An 18113-nucleotide genomic window follows, 5' to 3' on the forward strand; every position below is an offset into this window, starting at 1 on the left:
TGATTGACTCTAGCTACATATGGTTGTCATTGAACCAAAATCTGCTTTATCCACTACCTTTCTGTAACTGCTACTCTGGAAGTAAACTTAAGAGCCATCATTTACTGCTTGCAGCACTTGTAATTTATAGGTCAAGACTTACCACCTGCCTTGTGTTCTTCGAACTCTTCCACCTTTCGTGTATCTTTGCCAAACAATGTTGGCACAGCATTCCAGATGAGACGGTTGTAGGTGTGCACATTCATGAACTGTGAGTCGCGGAAGTGAAGTTGGCACAGCAATTTATTGTGGAGGCTCATGGCAGAGTGGCTCCTGAGATCCAGACGGTCACAGTTTGCTAACCACTGGTTACGCCTGCATGTAAGTTGAAAAGGTTGCGGCATCAATGTCATGATAGCCTTGTTTTACTTTAAAACCATGTTGCAAGCAGACAGTGAGACTGTGGAAAGTGCAGAGGAATCACATTGTTCTCATCAGACAGGTACACTGATTATTTTATTCTGATTAAAAATATAGTGAAACGACACAGAAGATAAAACATGGTAAAGCCATAGCATCTAACAGATGGACAATGGTACAGGCTATCCTACTCTCTGCTTCCACAGGTGTTCATGCGTGTAGTTAATTATAATAGCCTTTACTACTCACCAATGCCACTTCTGACCAACGAAATAGACAGTGCTCCGTCAGACCGAAGATTAAAAGTGAAACTTGGTCATAACTACAAACAAGCAGCCGGCTGACCTGGCTCTCATGGTACCTATGGTCCTAGCGCTGCCAGACCAGAGGCTGAACAAAAATCTGGGCAGAAAACTTTCTAATCTGTAGCTGAATCTAGTACAGTAGATGTTTGTTAGCACCAGCATCAATGCATCCTTACAATCGGCACATGCAATCATTTGCAAGTGTCACTGGAGAATTTCTGGTCCTGCTACTTTGGCTCTGTGGCAGATTATATGCTAGAAAAAGGATGAGTGAAAATATTTTTCAAACTGAAGGAAGGCCTAGGAAGGTATAACCAGGCACCGCATTTATCTGCCAGCACTGCATGCAAGAAGCAAGGGCATTTTCCCACACGCAGAAAAAAAGACTTCTAAGACCATATTATACAATGTCGCAACAAAATCCAACCAATTATCTGGGAACCTAAACCAATTATCTGGGAACCTACAGTGGCAAACCATTAATCAACTCAAAAAGGTCCGGAAATTGGACATGAACATACTTCGTACTATGGGAAAGTGTTAAAAAATAAAAGTGGAAAAAGACTACGCGAAGGCTATGAGGAATGGCAAAAACACTCGTCTCCTTACCAAACCACACAAGCATGCAAGCACAAAAAGTAGAATCTCAGACCCATCATGTACAAAGAATTATCTCACTGAACCAAAAAAAATTAAAGTTGAAAAACTAAAAATTGTTTGCTGCTTGTGGCCACAAAGAAAAATTGGACATACCTTTGCTCATCTGCAGGTAGTCGAAAGTAACGAATTTGTCTTCGCTCTCCAATACTTGGGCAGTTTAAAACGATGCATCTGTGGTGGTTCTGATTCTTCTGAACCCGAACCTGCAGGGCCAGTTTCTGCCTCAAGTTATTTGTCATTGTGCTGTGGGTACAAGGAATAAGAAAAATTCAGAATAGGCACACACTATATCAGAATATAACAAGAGAAAAAAATAAGACAACATCATGCTAGCCAAATCTCATTCAAAAATTGCTATATTGCACAACCTGTGGTACCAAAATAATAATGGCAGAGCAACATGGCATGTGATATATCAGACCTCCCTATACTGCAATAGCAGTACTAGTGAAACTTGACAAAAATGCTGGTTTCAAGAATTCTCCACTCTCCAGAAGTTCCACCCACCACCAGCCCACCTATCTCCACCCTCCACTAGGCTTCCATCCACTAGAAGCCAACGCAGAAGCGGAAAAAGAAACGGCTGTGGTTTAGCTCTGGTTAAACCTGGAGTGACGCGATAGCTGCACCTGACCGAGTGGAACTCACTCAGTCGAATTGCAAAGTCAGTCTTACGCCGCTTTGTTTCGCTGGGCGTTCCTGCTTTATCTTCGTCCCTGGATGTAGATTCACTCTCTCCCCCTCTCCACTCCCCCCACTCGATTTCGCTGGCACACCGCACCACCAGCAGCTGCTCCGCCCCACATGGCCAACCAAGTGACCAGCCACGGCGCCGCCACGGTGGCCACGGGGTGGCGACGTTGAAGGCTCGAAATTCTAGCGCAATGTAGCTATCGCTACAAACAGCAACGCACAATCAAATTCAAAGACGCATTGAAAAAAACAGCTGCCGTCCGGAATAATCACCCACTAGCCACCTTCCCACCTACCCTCAACTCACCTCCACCCTCCAGAAGCGCCACCTCCCACCCGCTTCACCCACCATCAACCTCCAGAAAAATTCTGTTGCCTATCTCAGATTTTTACATTTAACCTGACGCAAACTGTCGATTTCCCAGCCAGGGTTTTACCAGGGTTGTAAGCTGTTGCAGCTCGCTCTTAGATCTTATATGCTGAATTATAATCATCAGTGACCATACACCTGAAAGTACTGCACGCGCTGAAATTCGGGAAGGCTTATATGGTTACAAGATGACCTTCTGCTCTTGGCAATTTCCCAGTGCTTTACGAAGAGTCGAACCTACATAACTAGTGACCACATTTATCAAATCAGATGACAATAATGATGTTGCTTACAAATACGACAATATTTCTGACTTCTGCTGCGTGGAGCGAATTCAAATCTCCTGTGATGCACCGTATAGAAAACTTCGTTCCTCGAGCTGAGAGGATCGCTAGAAAACACATTCGTAGGATATGTTGAGACACAAGCCACATAAAGCGTTAAATTAATAGACTTGAGAAAATAAGGAAGTCACGTCCACGTAGAAAAGCTGACTGAAATAACACTGATAACCAGGTCATTAAAAAGTAAAATACGTACTGCCAAAATAATTTTATCAAATTTTCATTCCACAGCTTTGTCAGGAATTTGCCTCAAAATTTTAATGTTATTTCAGCACCAAAACCAATAACCTAGCCCTGTTGACTTTCAGGGGGGTGAAGAAAAAGCCAACTCTTTTAATAGGCATTTCCAGTATGTTTTCACCACTGACAATGGTTCTCTGGCCCTCTGTCTACCTAGCAACAATTAACAGTGTTCTAGGTGTTCCAACAATATCCCAAGCTGAATTTGGTACATATCAAAAGCAGTGGTCCACATCGAATCCTAAACGACTTTATAAAAAGGTATTCAGAACCAGTAAGCAAGTTTCTTCACACAATTTACTCAAAATTGATGCACAAAGGCCACCTTCCAGCCGAGTGAAAGGTCGCAAAAATTGTTTAGATACTGAAACCAGGTGATTCAGCTTTCCCTTCTAACTACAAGGCCAGCTCTCTAAAATACTACTGTGCTTAACATAAGCTGTAACTCAAAATATGTGGTAGGAGCTCAGTTCTCAAAGCTCAGCGGTGCTGAAAATTGATGCAGTTAGCCTTCGATGCAAAGAACGAAGTATGCTGAACGTTTGTGCAAGTTGGACGCTTGGTATGAAGGAGCACTGATTCACTAGAAAACATAAATCCTAGTTGGTTCACATCGGATATGTTGCAAGTCATACTGAGCACAATAGCACACGCTACAAAATACTTGAACATATTATTTTGAAACACATAACAGAACTTGTAGAATCAAACAATCTACTCGATCCAAATCAGCACATCTTCCAAAATGACCTATCAACTGTCCCCTAGCTTGTAGAAGATATCATAATCTAACCCAAAACATGAATGATCAATTACAGATAGACATAACTATTATTGATGTGTTTTATCGCGTTTCCCATGTTAAGCGCCTCAGAAATTTAACCATCTACTTGGCAGCGGCCTGCTTACTTGTTGGATTGCCAATTTCCTGTCAAATCACTACAAATATCTACAATGCAGTGATTATGCGTCTAATACTACTCCTGCTCTGTTCTGTCTGGTATTCCACAGCATTCTGTTTTGGCTCCATTGCTATCCTTATAGTACATAGATGATATAATAAATATGGTACGCGTTGATGTCACCATTCACCTTTTTGCAGATAACTGTATTTTATCATGCTCCAAGAAACCATGATGATGAAGCAAAAGGCAGTGCAGTGGTGTGCAGATTGGCAAATGGTGACAGACTCTGACAAAACTTTATGAGGTGGCATCAAAAATTTTTGAGACAAGCTTTGTTTACAAGCGTTTCATTTATCTATGTTTACATACTACCACCTTGAAAATAATCCCCATGCACAGCAATACAGCACACTCGTCATTCCTGTCACTGCTGGAACGTGTCCTTTACTAAGTGTGTCAAGCACCTTCTGCAATTTGCACTGGATCTTCGTAGTGGTGTCAAAATGACAACCTCTGAGGTGGACTTTTATCTCTGGGAAGGTGAAGTATGCAGGAGCTGAATCTGGCAGTAGGGTCGGTGCAGAAGTGAGATGATGTTTATTTGGGTGATGAACAGTTTCACAAAGAACTTCACAATCACACTTTGCTCTAATATGCTGTTCATGATGAAATTGCAGACGTGGTAACGCACATGGTCAGAATAGCATCAGTTGCACAGCTCCCGACATACACAAAGCGATGTCTTTTGACAACCCGACTTGTGAAGGTTGGTACTTTAAAAAATTGCACTTTCTCACATGACCCCTATCCCGTTCAACCAGCCAAACGAGATAGCTTGCTTACATCAGCCTTATCAAACCAATCCTTGAATATGCCAAAGTATAGTATGGCTCCCACATGCATTAAATCACATTCCCACACTTAAAACAGTAAAAAGGAAAGTGGTTCAGTTTGTCTACTATCACCACAAATGCATGGATTCACCACATCAACCTTTCTTGAGCTTGCCTTCCTACCCTGGAGAACACAATGAAGGTGAAGCATTTATATATTCACTTTTACACAATACACTCAGGCTGAATCTTCCTGCTTTGTCAAGTACATATGTTCCAGACTGACACAGCATAAGCATAACTTGACACTAGAAGAATTTTTTTGCAACAGTATCTTTCGCTTCTCATTTTTACCTAAGAGTTTTGTGAGAATGAAAATTTGTAAACCCAGCCATTATTGCTCAGTCCAGCACAGAACAATCTACCAAGTATTCAGAGCAAGCAGTATGGACAGCAACTTAGCCCTTGCATTACAGGCATGTTTCTGAAGTTTGCTGTCTTTTATAGTATATATGGGTGGTATAGTTATTGGTTTTGCTTGTCGTATGGTTTTCAATGAACTCGTTTTATTGCTGCATGTGTGCCTACTTCTGTAATAATCCCATCTGGGATAAACAGTATTCTGAAATAATGCGGATTTTTTTTTTTTTCGAATGCATAACGTGTTGCAGTTGCTCTTTCCAGTTTTTAATTCTCGAGCACAAGCCAGTGAAAACAAAGAACCTGGAAACTGGCAGAATCTACAACCCATTACGTGTAAAGAAATGGGTGCAATGTCACGCATTTCTGCTCTGTGCTCACGGAAAAGACAAAAAACAAAAGCGACAAATGTTTCGACCGAACATGTTACGGCTTTGAAAGTTGTCAGCACATTCATTGATGCGAAACTAAGATGCACAATGAGCAACAGCCGAAACATTGCAGAACCAAAAACTTTTCGTTGCACATAATGCATAGTGGTAGTGGTAAGTGGGCTCCCAAAGCTGTGCATGGTTTATCAGAGATGCTGGAGTGAACGGCTCCAGCACCACCTGGGCATACAGTGCATCATTACATACCATCCTCGATTCCACAGTCATCCCCACTTCTGCTCCCGTGCAGAGCAACAGACAAAGCTCTAAATGTGCTTCGAGCACTTTTGGTTTCTATTCCAAAGGCATGCTCCTCAAACCGACCTCTTCATTTCCTATTTTTCTACGTCTCAATATGAACATCATAAAACTGCAAAAAAGGCTAAGGGAGCTAAGTGCTATAAAATAACCCATCTGACGATATATATATATAACACTACAACACCTACCGAGAACATAGGCCGTGGTCTACTTTCCAAACGAAACTTCTCCTCTCAAGAGCTCTCAACAAATCGTTGATCTCAACTACCTCAACCCCTCATAGCGGCACACAGTTCTCTTTGGCTTAAAACCCCTTTGGATTTATACTTACAGTTTGTTGCCGATGTTTCGAGGCCACTGTTAAAAATTATATTACACCGTGTATTACAAAACTGTCTATTCTGCTTGATTTTAAGTTTCTCTCAATTGTTTGTGGCCATATAATATTATGTTTCAAAAAGAACCTTATGTCTTCAATGAGTTTGTATCGGTGCGGTGAGGCTGTGGCTTCTCAGCGGTCGTCTAGAACTGGATCCATTGGCGGAGCAGACGAAGGCGCCGATTCCTCGTTTCAGACAGAAAGGAACGTAAGCAAACCTTTTCACTGACACGGCAGATGTCGGGGAATTTTGCACGTTATCAAACAATACATATACAGGGCACTACATTAGAATACAAATAAACAGCCTGCGTTTCAATAGACGTTGGCTTCGCGGTTTGCAAAAAAGAAAAAAAAATGTTTAAAACCACGGTGACGAATCCGAGCATCAGACGGCGAAGACGGCCACGGTGAAAGTTTTTTTTCTTGCGCCTTTCAAATGAATTAACATTGGAAGCAACGTTGAAAGTTGCTCAAGGTGAAACGTGGCAATTCTCGATACAGGTTGTTGTTGCCTGAAAAGATGATGGCACATACCCACGGTGGGGGATTGGCCAGGGTTTGGTGCAGCTCCAAACAGGGAATGTCTAATCCAAGTGAATCTCAACCGGCTTATCAATTAAGATGAGTAGGAGTGAAAAGGAACAGGTATCGCTTGCAATCGTGTGCGTGTTGAACACGACCTGAGCACGGTTACAGACGGTGCTCTTGCTACTCGTGCCCCACAGTTGCTCTGTAACGTGCGTAGCAAAATCATCAAGAAGTACTATATTTGTGTCCTGAAGTTGCTACTACTGTTGTGGCAGCGTTTCTGTTACATTTAACTTTACATCAAGCAGTTGGGATCGACCGCCTAACGCACGCTGTGGGTTTCATAGAGGTGTTGGAAGAATCTTCCAGTGACAGACATCTAGGACCAACAGGCTTCATTACGCTTCAGAGTACATGGCTTAAATTTGCATGCTACTCGATGGAAAAGTCAAAAGATCTACGCAAACGACGGGACCCGGTGAAACAATCTTGTTTAAGTGTTTAGTTGGCCGAGCTGGTGGCTTGGAGTTTTGGGCATTATTTCAGCATATTCATATATGGTGAAATAATTAGCGTTTTACAGCTTTCCTCCCATACCACACAGAGCAACATCATTCCAGTTTCAAGTTGTTGATCGGTTGCTTATGGCTCATTTCCACAAACTGCACACAAGGGCAGTTGATATTTTTGAACACATGTCAGCGCATCTGACCACTGTCAAGTTTGGAGTGCACTCGCTTGAAATAACTTATTTATTTATTTATTTATTTATTTATTTATTTATACAAATACCTCACAGGTTCCACACTTGGAACATTGTGTGAGGGGAGGGGTTACAATATTTAGCAGACAAAAGATGGTACAAAGTGGAAAGAACAAAAAATAAACAATATTAAATACATTGGACTGCAAACAATGATTACACCGTACATGAAAAAAAAAAAAACCGTAATATACTGACACAGAGGAAAAACAGCAAACAAATAGTGGCACTGCATGGATTTGACAACACATACGAAAACAATTTATGTACAATATCATGGATGCATGAAGGTGGTCAATTCGTTCTTGAAGATTAATGGGTCACGTATGGTAGCAATGCAATCCGGAAGGCCATTCCAACACTTGATAGCACGTGGCAAAGCAGAAGAATTAAACGCGAGTGTTCGGCCGAATAGACGTTGGAAGCTAAGATTATTATGTAGGCGACGTGAAGTGCGCATTGGACGTGTAAGGGGCAGTGTGGACGCGTGACGACTGTATATTAGTTTCTGTAGTAAGCAAAGAAGTGCGATATCCCTACGTGTCTGTAAACTTATTAGCGATAAAGATAACTTGATGCTTGTTACGCTGGAATGACGGTTGTAGTCGTGAGAAATAAAACGCGCTGCACGGTTCTGAATTGCTTCGAGTGAATGAATTAAATAAGCTTGATGTGGTGACCAGATGGCTGATGCATATTCGAGTTGGGGACGGACAAATGTTAAGTATGCTAGCTTGCGGGTAGAAACAGGTGCGCTATGAAGATTTCTTATCAGGTAGCCAAGCGTGCGCGATGCTTTAGCAGTTATGCATTGAATATGTTCCGCCGAAGAAAGATTTGAAGTCAGATAAACGCCAAGGTATTTATAGGAAGACGTGCGGGATAGTGTGACACTGTTAAGGGAATAAGTGAATAGCGAGTTTGAATGCTTCCGGCTAACTGTCATGATTTTACATTTGTCAGTATTAAGTGTCATTTGCCATGATGTGCACCAGTTAGTTACACATTCAAGGTCCTGCTGAAGAATTGCATGGTCAGTGGTTGAGCGGATTTGGCGATAAATTATGCAGTCATCGGCGAACAGTCGGACCGATGATGTAAGATGCGATGGCAGGTCATTTATGAAAATTGAAAATAATAAGGGACCGAGAACACTTCCCCGAGGGACGCCAGAAGTGACGTCACTAAGGGGTGATGAAAAGTTGTTTGTTACCGTGAACTGCTTACGGAAAGATATGAAGTTCCGGATCCAGGAGACAGTTAGCGAGTCTAAATTAAGCGACGATATTTTAGCTATAAGGCGACAATGGGCAACACGGTCAAACGCTCTGGAAAAGTCAATGAATATGCAGTCAGTCTGGTAGTTTTCATCCATGTTCTTGAATAAATCACTGGTAAGTTCAATTAGTTGTGTATCACAGGAAAACCCTTTTCTGAATCCGTGCTGGCGTGGGAAAAAGAAATCATTGTTCTCAAGATGGCGCGCGACGTTAGATGCAACGATGTGTTCAAGTAACTTACATGGAATACTCGTTAGTGATATGGGGCGGTAGTTACTAACTGTGTTTTTGTCGCCAGATTTGTAAACAGGGATTATTTTGCCAATCTTCCAGTCATAAGGAATTTCGCCGGTTGCTAAAGATTGCCTGAAAATATGACACAGAATGATACTAGAGGGATTTATGGTGTGTTTGAGAATTTTTGTATTTATTCCGTCTACCCCTGAGGAAGTTGATACCTTAAGACTGTTAATTAGAGACGCTACGCCTTCTGCTGTTATATCTATTGTAGTCATGAATGGGTAATTGAGTTCTTGGGGTTGAGGTAGGTTGGAATAGTCTTCGGTAGTGAATACTGATGTGAAGTAGTCATTAAACGTGACTGGACAGTTCTCTTGGGGTATTGGACATTTGTTTTCATCAAGCAATGAAATGGTGTCCGACGTGCGTGACGGGGAAATTGTTTTCCAAAATTTTGCGGGGTTATTTTTTATGAGCGATTGAAGGTCCTGTGATAAAAATTTATGTTTGGCCTTCCGGATGGCATGGCAGTATGATGCTTCACACAGTCTGTGCTCAGCATGCGCAGACTGTGTGTCCATTATTTTAAGCTTTCCGTTGTCACCTCAAGCACAAATGTAGCTAAAGTGTTCTACCTATCAGATGCTCCCTTCTGTTCAATTGATAAAATATTTGACACTTTTTGGCTCAAAATAATAAACTTGCTATCTGAGAAATGAACATCAGTGCCTCTCACTATTCGCAATTAGGTTCTAATCAAAGAAAGGATGAATTAAAGGAAGTCTACAGCCTCTTTGTACTTTGTATGACATTTACGGCCCGTGTGCAGCAACCGAAATCGTCTGCCTTCACAATTTTCCATCAAAATACATAGTCTTTGCCAAAGGTAACCAAGCAACGGGGTTTCTGTATAGTGGAGCCCTTATGGCACCCCTAAAGAAAGGTCTTGAGAGGTTAAGACAAAGGTTCTCCTTAACTTAGAGATTCACAGGTACTCCACTATACGGCTAAGAAACAAACCCTGTTGCTTGGTTACTTTGGCAAACACTGTACATACTTGAAGTATGCCAGTGGTGACATAACCGCAGTTCGTGCTTCATGGCAAGTGAATGTAGTCCAATGCACAACTCAAAACGTGAAGGTGCTGGAAGAAACACCAACTCTTTCAATTCACTGCTGAATGTCCCAACTTTTCAGCACTGCAACAATCGCACTGCTCCATGAAGTGAGCTGCAACCACGAATTGCATGCTGTAGGTCCCATATTGGCTGTTTTATTTTCTACCAGGAATGCTGAAGTAACATTGATTCTTTTGCATGGTACTTTTCACAAGTTACTTGTCCAGAGACAGAGTTGTTGGTCCCTAAAACTCTTAACACTTTTAATAATAACATGCCCGCGTGTGCACAAAGCCAGTGGCTCCCAATATTAAAATCAGTTCTTAAAGAGATGAACATATATGCGTGCCTTGCCTAACCAGTTGGAACATGACAGACAAATGTTTTTGTAGGTAATGGAATGCAGCGATATCCAAGTAGTGTCGCTCAGCTATCATTGTAGTGACAAAGCACTGGAAGATTGTCGTGTCTGAGTTGCTCATTATGGTTCCATCGTTCTTGCATGAGCAATAACTGCAGTAAACTTTTGCAGCCTGCTGCTCGATGGAGTATGTCGTGCACAACCGGGAAGGAAAGCGTGCAGCGTCCATCCTGTTATTTGGCGACGTGACCAACTGCAGCGAGCTTCGTCAGATGGTGTTGAGCGGTGGCCTGCAAGTGTGTCTCATCAGGTCCTCCCTCGTTGCCGACGTCTTCCAAGTGCAATGTGCAATCGCCAAGGTATTGACAAATCACTCCAGCGGGCGCATGAAGACTCGAAGCTTACTTTCCGAGATTCTGTACATCCTAGGCCCCACCAGCAGCATTGGTGATTCGCTGCGTCAGATGGGTGCACAGGATTCGGACAAGACGCTCATAGTCGTGCGCCTGGACGATCCGGAAGACAGGCACCTCAACACTCTCAAAGAACACATCAAAGGCCGTCAACTACCCCTGGACAGCATTCCACAGTTCACTGACTCCCAGGCACTTGCAAAACTGTTCAAAGTGACTGAAAAAGAACTGTCCGTGGGCAGCCTGTTGGACGCTGTAGTGACGAGAATTGCACTAAAGGATACGGCATAGGTACTCTTTTAATAGCAGTATCGAAGCGTACATTTCTTGAAACATCTTCACCACAATTCATGATATGCTTCCCTTTCACCAGCCACCCCACCTGTATTTTTTCACAGACAAAAGTTTCTGATGATGTCCTTGTACAGAATGTAAAACATATTAGTAGTTCGCACTGAATGGTACTGAATGGGGTGAGTCATGCAAGGAAATTGTTCGAGAAGGTCGTTTCATGGCAAGCTGTGCGAGCATAATCTGAACATTATTCCCATCACATTTGGCTTACATATTACAGCAGTACTATGTTATGGAGGTTTTTGGCATTTATGGCATTCTAGAGTCTGTCATTAGCAAAATGCGGTGCTGCCACATGATGTCACTGCTTGCCCTACCATCACATGGTACTTTGGAGGCCAGCAATATCATCACTATTACAATGCACCCATCTGCCGCCAGTGCGATCATTTGGCAGAGCTGCAGTGTAGCTGTCATCAGTACCGCAGACTCGTCACTGCAAGGCAGCCATGGTCGCTTGAAAGTGCAAGCCACCTGAAGACAAAGGGCTGAAGGCTGCAGCTTGTAAGTAGCGTTGTGCACTCATTTGTTCATATCGTCATGCCAAAGAAACTATTTGGGGATGTCAGGCTGCATGGTATCTTGACATGGCAGTAGGCTAGCAAATCCAGTTAATCCCAAGTTATCCAGGCTTGCGACTTGTCCACAGTACAGGCTTGGTGTATTAAAAAAAAACTTTCGACAAAGGACTGTCTGGTTGGGAACGGAATTTAATTTTAGTGAGAAAAGAACGCCAGCCGAAAATTAGAAAAAGCGTTTCATTTCAGAACCTTCTCGATTCCTTCATCAGGTGTGACTGGGGGCAGGCTGCACCTTGCCTTTTTAAGCTCTCGTACAGTCGGCCGCTAATGCATAATCATGGGTGTAAGAGGGGGGATGGTTCCGAGGGAGCAGTTAACATTCCCCCACGTATGCTGAATGTGCCATAACTCAAGTAAGAGCCTTCTGCAAGGGTGCAGCTCTTGAGTCATGGCACGCTCAGCAGACACGGGGGAATGTTAACCACTCCCTCGGAACCCTTCCCCCCTCTTCCATGGTTTACATTCAGTGACCTGGCAACTGACTACATGAGGGCTTAAAAGGGCAACTCGCCCAAAGTCACACCTGATGAAGGAACAGAGTAATTTCCGAAACATTGTGTTTTCTCATTTTTGGTTGGCGCTCTTTTCTCACCTAAATTAAAAAGGCTTGGCGTACTTACTTAAGCTGACAGGAATGCCAGAAGGCCTTTGAGCCATACAGTACAGAAATAGCTTCCCGGGCTTGACACATCTCACAGGGTGCTAGTACATTACCTTCCTCAGCATAAGCTAAAGACTTACACACATACAAAATCATACGACATGTCATCTACCATTATCACTCTCATTTGCAGGATACAGCAAAGAGTCGGATTTTTTCTTTTCATGTACACTGTTACACAATAAGCAATCATTTGAGTGGAAATTTAGTTTCACAAGTTCTCAGATGCCTCTGCGGTACCTCTCTGTGTATTAAAATTTCACATAGTTACATACTCAGTTTGGCAGATAAATCTCGTTCATTCGACGCCCTGGCATCTCAAATGCAAGTTACGGCTGTTTTCTACAGGTGTTGTCCTCCTCTAGATTCTTGACAGAAATAGAACTGCACATAAGTTTTACATTACGGATAATTACTTATTGAATCTATTCACTTGATACGAGATGAGAATGTACATTTGTCACCTAGGATCCATACTGCGTAATTCGTTTCCTAATAAAGGCGCACATGCTGCCCACCATCATGTGTTGTAAGAGGCTTGATGGCATTACGCAGTGTGGCAGATAAACTTGACCGGGCAGCTTTGCTAATACGATTCATACAAAATGGGAAACATGGCAGCAGCTAAGGGAGACTAGATGAGCTGAGCCTAGCCATACTGAAGTAAACAACAGCCATTACTGAAATGCATACGTAAAAGCTTTCCTGCACAACCATATGTTTGTATGTTTGAAAGGTAATGCAAAATAAACAAAAACCTGTGTGCCATGCTGAACACAATATTCATGGGTAGTGCTGTTAGGTGTGCGAAATGCAATTTACTATAGCTTGTGACAGGCCAACACACAGCAAAGATGCCTTGAACGTCCTACTGTGTGTCTTATAGTGGCTGTTCTAACTTACATCATGACAAAATAGGCCAGATGCACTTAAAACGTACGCCCCGCCGCGGTGGCTCAGTGGTTAGGGCGCTAGACTACTGATCCGGAGTTCCCGGGTTCGAACCCGACCGCGGCGGCTGCGTTTTTATGGAGGAAAAACGCTAAGGCGCCCGTGTGCTGTGCGATGTCAGTGCACGTTAAAGATCCCCAGGTGGTCGAAATTATTCCGGAGCCCTCCACTACGGCACCTTCTTCCTTTCTTCTTTCACACCCTCCCTTGTCCCTTCCCTTACGGCGCTTTCAGGTGTCCAAAGATATGAGACAGATACTGCGCCATTTCCTTTCCCCACAAAGCCAATTATTATTATTATTAAAACGTACATCACACTTTGCACAATGCAGTGCAATTGATCAGGTGCTTGGCTTAATCAGTGCAGTTTGTCTCCAAATTTCCTTAACATACACATCGTACCTCCGAAAGATCGCAGGGGCATACATGTGAGCTCTATGAGCAATAATGTAATGATCACTACATCGGGCATAACGGTTCTAGCACAGGCACAGCAATGTCATTGAAATCTATCTTCACATGAGTTATAGAACTTGTCACTGTACCCAATGTGACATAATGCCTGCGCTATAAATGCACTGCTTTACATGACATTTACGAAAGGGAGAAAATGCCACTATGTGGGAAGAGCTCAAAAGACCCGTGATGGTAGTGCTGCGGAGTTTTGCACACAAGTAAAGTGAGAGATTCCCACTCCTCAGCCACTACGGCACACTTCTTCCAGAAAAGCACGTCCTCGTGCACGTGGCTAAGTAACCGCCACACAACCCTTGTCTCGCAGTCTTTGGAACAGGTGCAACACAGCACTGTGTTGCTGTCTGTCTATATTCACTAGCACTGCACTTCCATTTGAGCCCAGCAGATTACGTGAAGAAGATGATCTCTGGAATCTGGCCGTCTTCAACTGAAGTGCCATTGTTGTTTCCAGCAGCATACGTAAACTGGAAAGTGACTTTGCTTCCACGTGGGCAGTCAAGTGTTATCTTGCGCAGGCCCTTTGTCCCATAATGCGAGTCTGGTCCCTGCGCACGCAGTCAAAAAGGGTGCTTAAATCACTTGGCCTATGCTTATGTCTCATGCAGTTGTGCAAAGAGCGAAGGTAACCTAGTTTTCGTATAGAGAACACCTCTAGAGAGAACAAAGAAAAAAATCACGCATTGTCACAATTATGTTGCTCTACAGCTTAGCTAGAACAGTTGTTATCCTTATACCTGTTTGCATAGCAGCCCTGATCCCAAAACAAAATGCAGTATCAAATTTCAGCCAAGCTTTGCAAAATGACAAAATGAGGAGGCATGCATACAACAGGCCTCAGCTGTACCTCAAGCCACTAATGCCCAGCACACCAAATAAAAGCTTGCACTAAGCACTGAAACAAGATGCATCGCAGAACTGACCTTGAGTGTGGCACAAGCTGTGTAGTTGACATTTGGGGCCACTTCCACTGGGCTCTTGAAGAGCACACGAAACCTGGCTGGTGATCCATCACTGTTGAAGCTCGTGTCGTGAGAGCCCAGCACTTGGCCAGTGCCCGTCTGAACCAGCTGAATGTTGACGTCGTAATCCGATGGGCCATGAATAGATCCATACAGTCCATAGCCGAGTACAAAGATCTTTCTGTCCACTGCGAACCTGAGGAAATGGTTACAATCAACACTAAAATCAATGTAGCCTTCCTTTTTTTAACAGCACAGTGGGAAAGCATCCCTCGCATGCTGGATTTGGATTAAGCTAGGAAAGACCACTAGGAATGCAACACAATATGCAACTTGTGTTAAGCTTCTATACACATTTGTAATTAACTGAGGTCTTCAGGACAATACAGCACAGCTCATTGTGGAAGATTTCATTCGCTCCATGCTCGTCAACACTAGCCAAATGGTGCAAGCCTCACCGTATCCGGTCAGACGTCCCCGAGTAGCCCCATCGGCTCTCGGTCTGCTGAAAGCGTGCCACCACCTGCTCCTTGCCCAAGATGCAGCAACGAGGACTCTCCGGAAATGCAACAGGCGGCTTTGGATTTACCGTAAGGTGCAGGAAAAGAGAGACCAGCTCTCTGTCTGTCAACAGGCCACTCTGTGCTGGTCCCAGTGCAAACTCCTCGATGCTCATAAGTGGGAAGCGCACTAAGAACAGGGCCCGCCCAAGAGCAGCTCGCTTGTTCTCTGCATTCACAGGGCGTCCTGTACGCACACACTCCGCCTCTGCCCACCGCAGTGCTGCGGCAAACAGCTTGACCTCCCGGATACGGAGCGTATCTCGCTCGAGCACTGCACACAGCGTGTCCCTGTCGATGTCCACAAAGCCCTCTGCTGCGAGGGCTTCCGCCGTGCACTTGTCAATAGTGTCGAGGCACAGCGCTGCCAACTGGGGCTCATCAAACAGCCGTGCCTGTGCTAGGAGCAGGAAGGCATTGTCGCTGCTCAACTGCCGCTGCAGAAAGTCAACACAGGCCTTCTCCAGAGCAGGTACTGCATACTTCTTTGCAGTATAGAGGGTGGTCATCACAGTCTCTGCACCAATCTGCACTTGGTCAGAGTAGAGGAACTTTAGTAGGGCCAAGAAAGCGGCAGGTTCTACGTCGGGGAGCTCCACTTCTTCAGCATTGGTTGCCAGGGCCCCGTTGAACATGGCGTCAAAGACAGCACTACCCACGGAGAGTACAAATTTGTGGGCAGGCAATCGCTGCTGCTGTGCACCCCTGCCAACGAGGAAGCGCACATCACTCAAGATTTCCTTGTTGAAGAGGAAAGCCAGCCGCTCCTGAACAGTGCTTTTTGAAGCTTGCCAGTTGAACAGCACCTGCAGGAACAGTTAGAGTGGTGCATAAAAGTTTGGTTTATGGTTTATGGGATTTAACGTCCCAAAGCTACTTAGGCTATGTGGCTTAGGCTTAATGGAGGGCTCCAGATAATTTCGACCACCTGGAGTTCTTTTGATGTGCACTGACATCACAGAGTACATGGGCCTCAAGCATTTTGCCTCCATCGAAATGCGACCGCCGCGGCCAGGATCGAACCTGCATCTTTTAGATCAGTAGCCGAGCACCATAACCACCGAGCACCACGGCGGCACGGTGCATGAAAGTGTGAAATTCTAAGCTAGTAGCAAAATCAATTTTCAGAAAATAACAGTTTATTATTCACTGAAAACGTCACTTTCAAAAGTGATTTCAGCCAGTCTTTCTTTTTTTCTTCTATCTCATTTCAAATAAAAGTAAGAGAAATAATTTGCAGAAACATTGGCAAGATTGCAAGACCCTTTTTGTATAATCATTAGTTGTCATTTACCGCTTGGCTATACTGTACATGTCTGCCACTGGTTCAGCATCTGACGTGTATCCTTACGTACAAATAGGTGCAGCAGAGCTAAAGTGAAGTTGTGCAACATCAGGTGGAAATAACAAACGTACCTGGCCACTGTTTGAAGCAATCGGTGCCACAGAGTCATCACCTCGTGGGCGCATGCCATTAGTTGTCAAGCACTGTGATGCATCACTGCCCCGGCGGTTCATTGGTGGGGAGGCATTCGCAGGGCTCTCAACGGCATGCTGTTCACAGCAGGTCCCAAATGATTTGCTCTAAGAGGACACGAGGTTGAGAAATGATAGCCACATTATAAAAGCTTTCGCCACTTACAGCTAGACTGTGCATGAGAAACACCACAGTTAAAAGGCAGCATTTTTATATTGGTATGTGGAGTTTACATCCCAAGGCTGATCATGGGCTGTGAGGGACTCCGTAGTGGTGGACTCTGGGTTAACTCCAAGCACATGGGGTTATTTTAATTTTCATTCTTGCATTGCTTGATTCAAATATAGTATCAGTGCATACAGACTATATTTAAATGCATATTAAAGCAATTATGCAAGCTTTAAATGCATTTACAGAGTAGCCTATTGGCTGTTAGAGATATGAGAGAGGTTATATACTGTAATCCTTGGTGATATAAACGTAGAACCTTCTTCAGTAAGAGAATGTTGCTCGGTTCTACATATGTGTCAGATAGATGCGCGCTGCATTCAGATTCTATTACGCACATAAGCGCTGCGTCAGGAAATTGTAATGAGCAGAACTTGCATATAGTTACTGGTGCAAATGCTGAGCCGCTGATCGAAGAGGCACTATATTTCCAGCAAAAACCCTTACAAGTTTTAAGTGGCCTACCTGGCTTGCTGCTCCGTCCCCTTCACTAGACGTCATGTTGCTCGGCGCATCATCTCCAATGCCAGCCATAATGCCAGGGCTGGAGCCGAATAGCGGTTTCCTGCAGCAGCGACGGATCATGTAACGAAACTGTTCGCTATTTTAATGACCGGGCAGAGGTGCGACGGTTTTTACACAAATCCCTTCGGAAGCGGCTTGAGTTAATCATGCGAGTAAAACTGCGCTCACAATAAATTACTATTGTTATATGCTGACGAGTGACGTCCAGTTATAAGCGTAACCATATCCACACAAACACACACACACACACACACACAAAACAATGGCTCCTGTGAATGTTAAGCTTAAGAAAACCATTTCTACACACAGTTATGGTAGTACAACGAGTTTAGACTCGTTAATGCTTAGCAGAGCTGACAGTGGAGGCACAATTATATGCTTGAGCGTGAAAACT

The 18113-nt window shown here is 43.8% G+C and overlaps 3 protein-coding genes across 14 annotated transcripts in view; 1 reads left to right on the top strand and 2 right to left on the bottom strand.

Moving 5' to 3' along the window:
• The window catches only part of LOC144125084 (uncharacterized), a 139195-nt gene that overhangs the window by 23653 nt on the left and 97429 nt on the right, over positions 1 to 18113 (bottom strand). For 4 of the 12 annotated variants that reach the window (XM_077658168.1, XM_077658159.1, XM_077658158.1 and 1 more), the window contains exons 2-3: positions 1458 to 1607; positions 143 to 354 (exon numbers count right to left, since the gene is read on the bottom strand). In XM_077658168.1, the coding sequence (XP_077514294.1) occupies positions 143 to 354; positions 1458 to 1607 (362 nt within the window). The other 8 variants (XM_077658169.1, XM_077658165.1, XM_077658160.1 and 5 more) reach the window with 5 other exon arrangements.
• On the top strand, positions 10716 to 11237 carry LOC144125091 (EKC/KEOPS complex subunit TPRKB-like). Its single transcript, XM_077658175.1, has one exon. It carries the CDS (start codon positions 10716 to 10718, stop codon positions 11235 to 11237), a length of 522 nt encoding a protein of 173 aa, XP_077514301.1.
• Positions 11228 to 17813, bottom strand: LOC144125083 (BTB/POZ domain-containing protein 1-like). The gene is made up of 5 exons (XM_077658157.1): positions 17660 to 17813; positions 16906 to 17073; positions 15388 to 16295; positions 14891 to 15125; positions 11228 to 14515 (listed from the first exon to the last, which is right to left on the bottom strand). Exons 1-5 carry the CDS (start codon positions 17777 to 17779, stop codon positions 14357 to 14359), a joined length of 1590 nt encoding a protein of 529 aa, XP_077514283.1. The 5' UTR covers positions 17780 to 17813; the 3' UTR covers positions 11228 to 14356.

Source organism: Amblyomma americanum, chromosome 3 (genome assembly GCF_052857255.1).
Source record: "Amblyomma americanum isolate KBUSLIRL-KWMA chromosome 3, ASM5285725v1, whole genome shotgun sequence".
Classification (NCBI taxonomy): Eukaryota; Metazoa; Arthropoda; class Arachnida; order Ixodida; family Ixodidae; genus Amblyomma; species Amblyomma americanum.

Coding starts and splice junctions, on each gene's coding strand:
- LOC144125083 (XM_077658157.1), bottom strand. CDS start 17,779: ATGATCCGTCGCTGCTGCAGGAAACCGCTATTCGGCTCCAGCCCTGGC. Junction 17,074..17,659: donor GGGACGGAGCAGCAAGCCAG/GTAGGCCACTTA, acceptor GTGTCCTCTTAG/AGCAAATCATTTGGGACCTG. Junction 14,516..14,890: donor CAGCTTGTGCCACACTCAAG/GTCAGTTCTGCG, acceptor CTGCGTGCGCAG/GGACCAGACTCGCATTATGG.
- LOC144125091 (XM_077658175.1), top strand. CDS start 10,716: ATGGAGTATGTCGTGCACAACCGGGAAGGAAAGCGTGCAGCGTCCATC.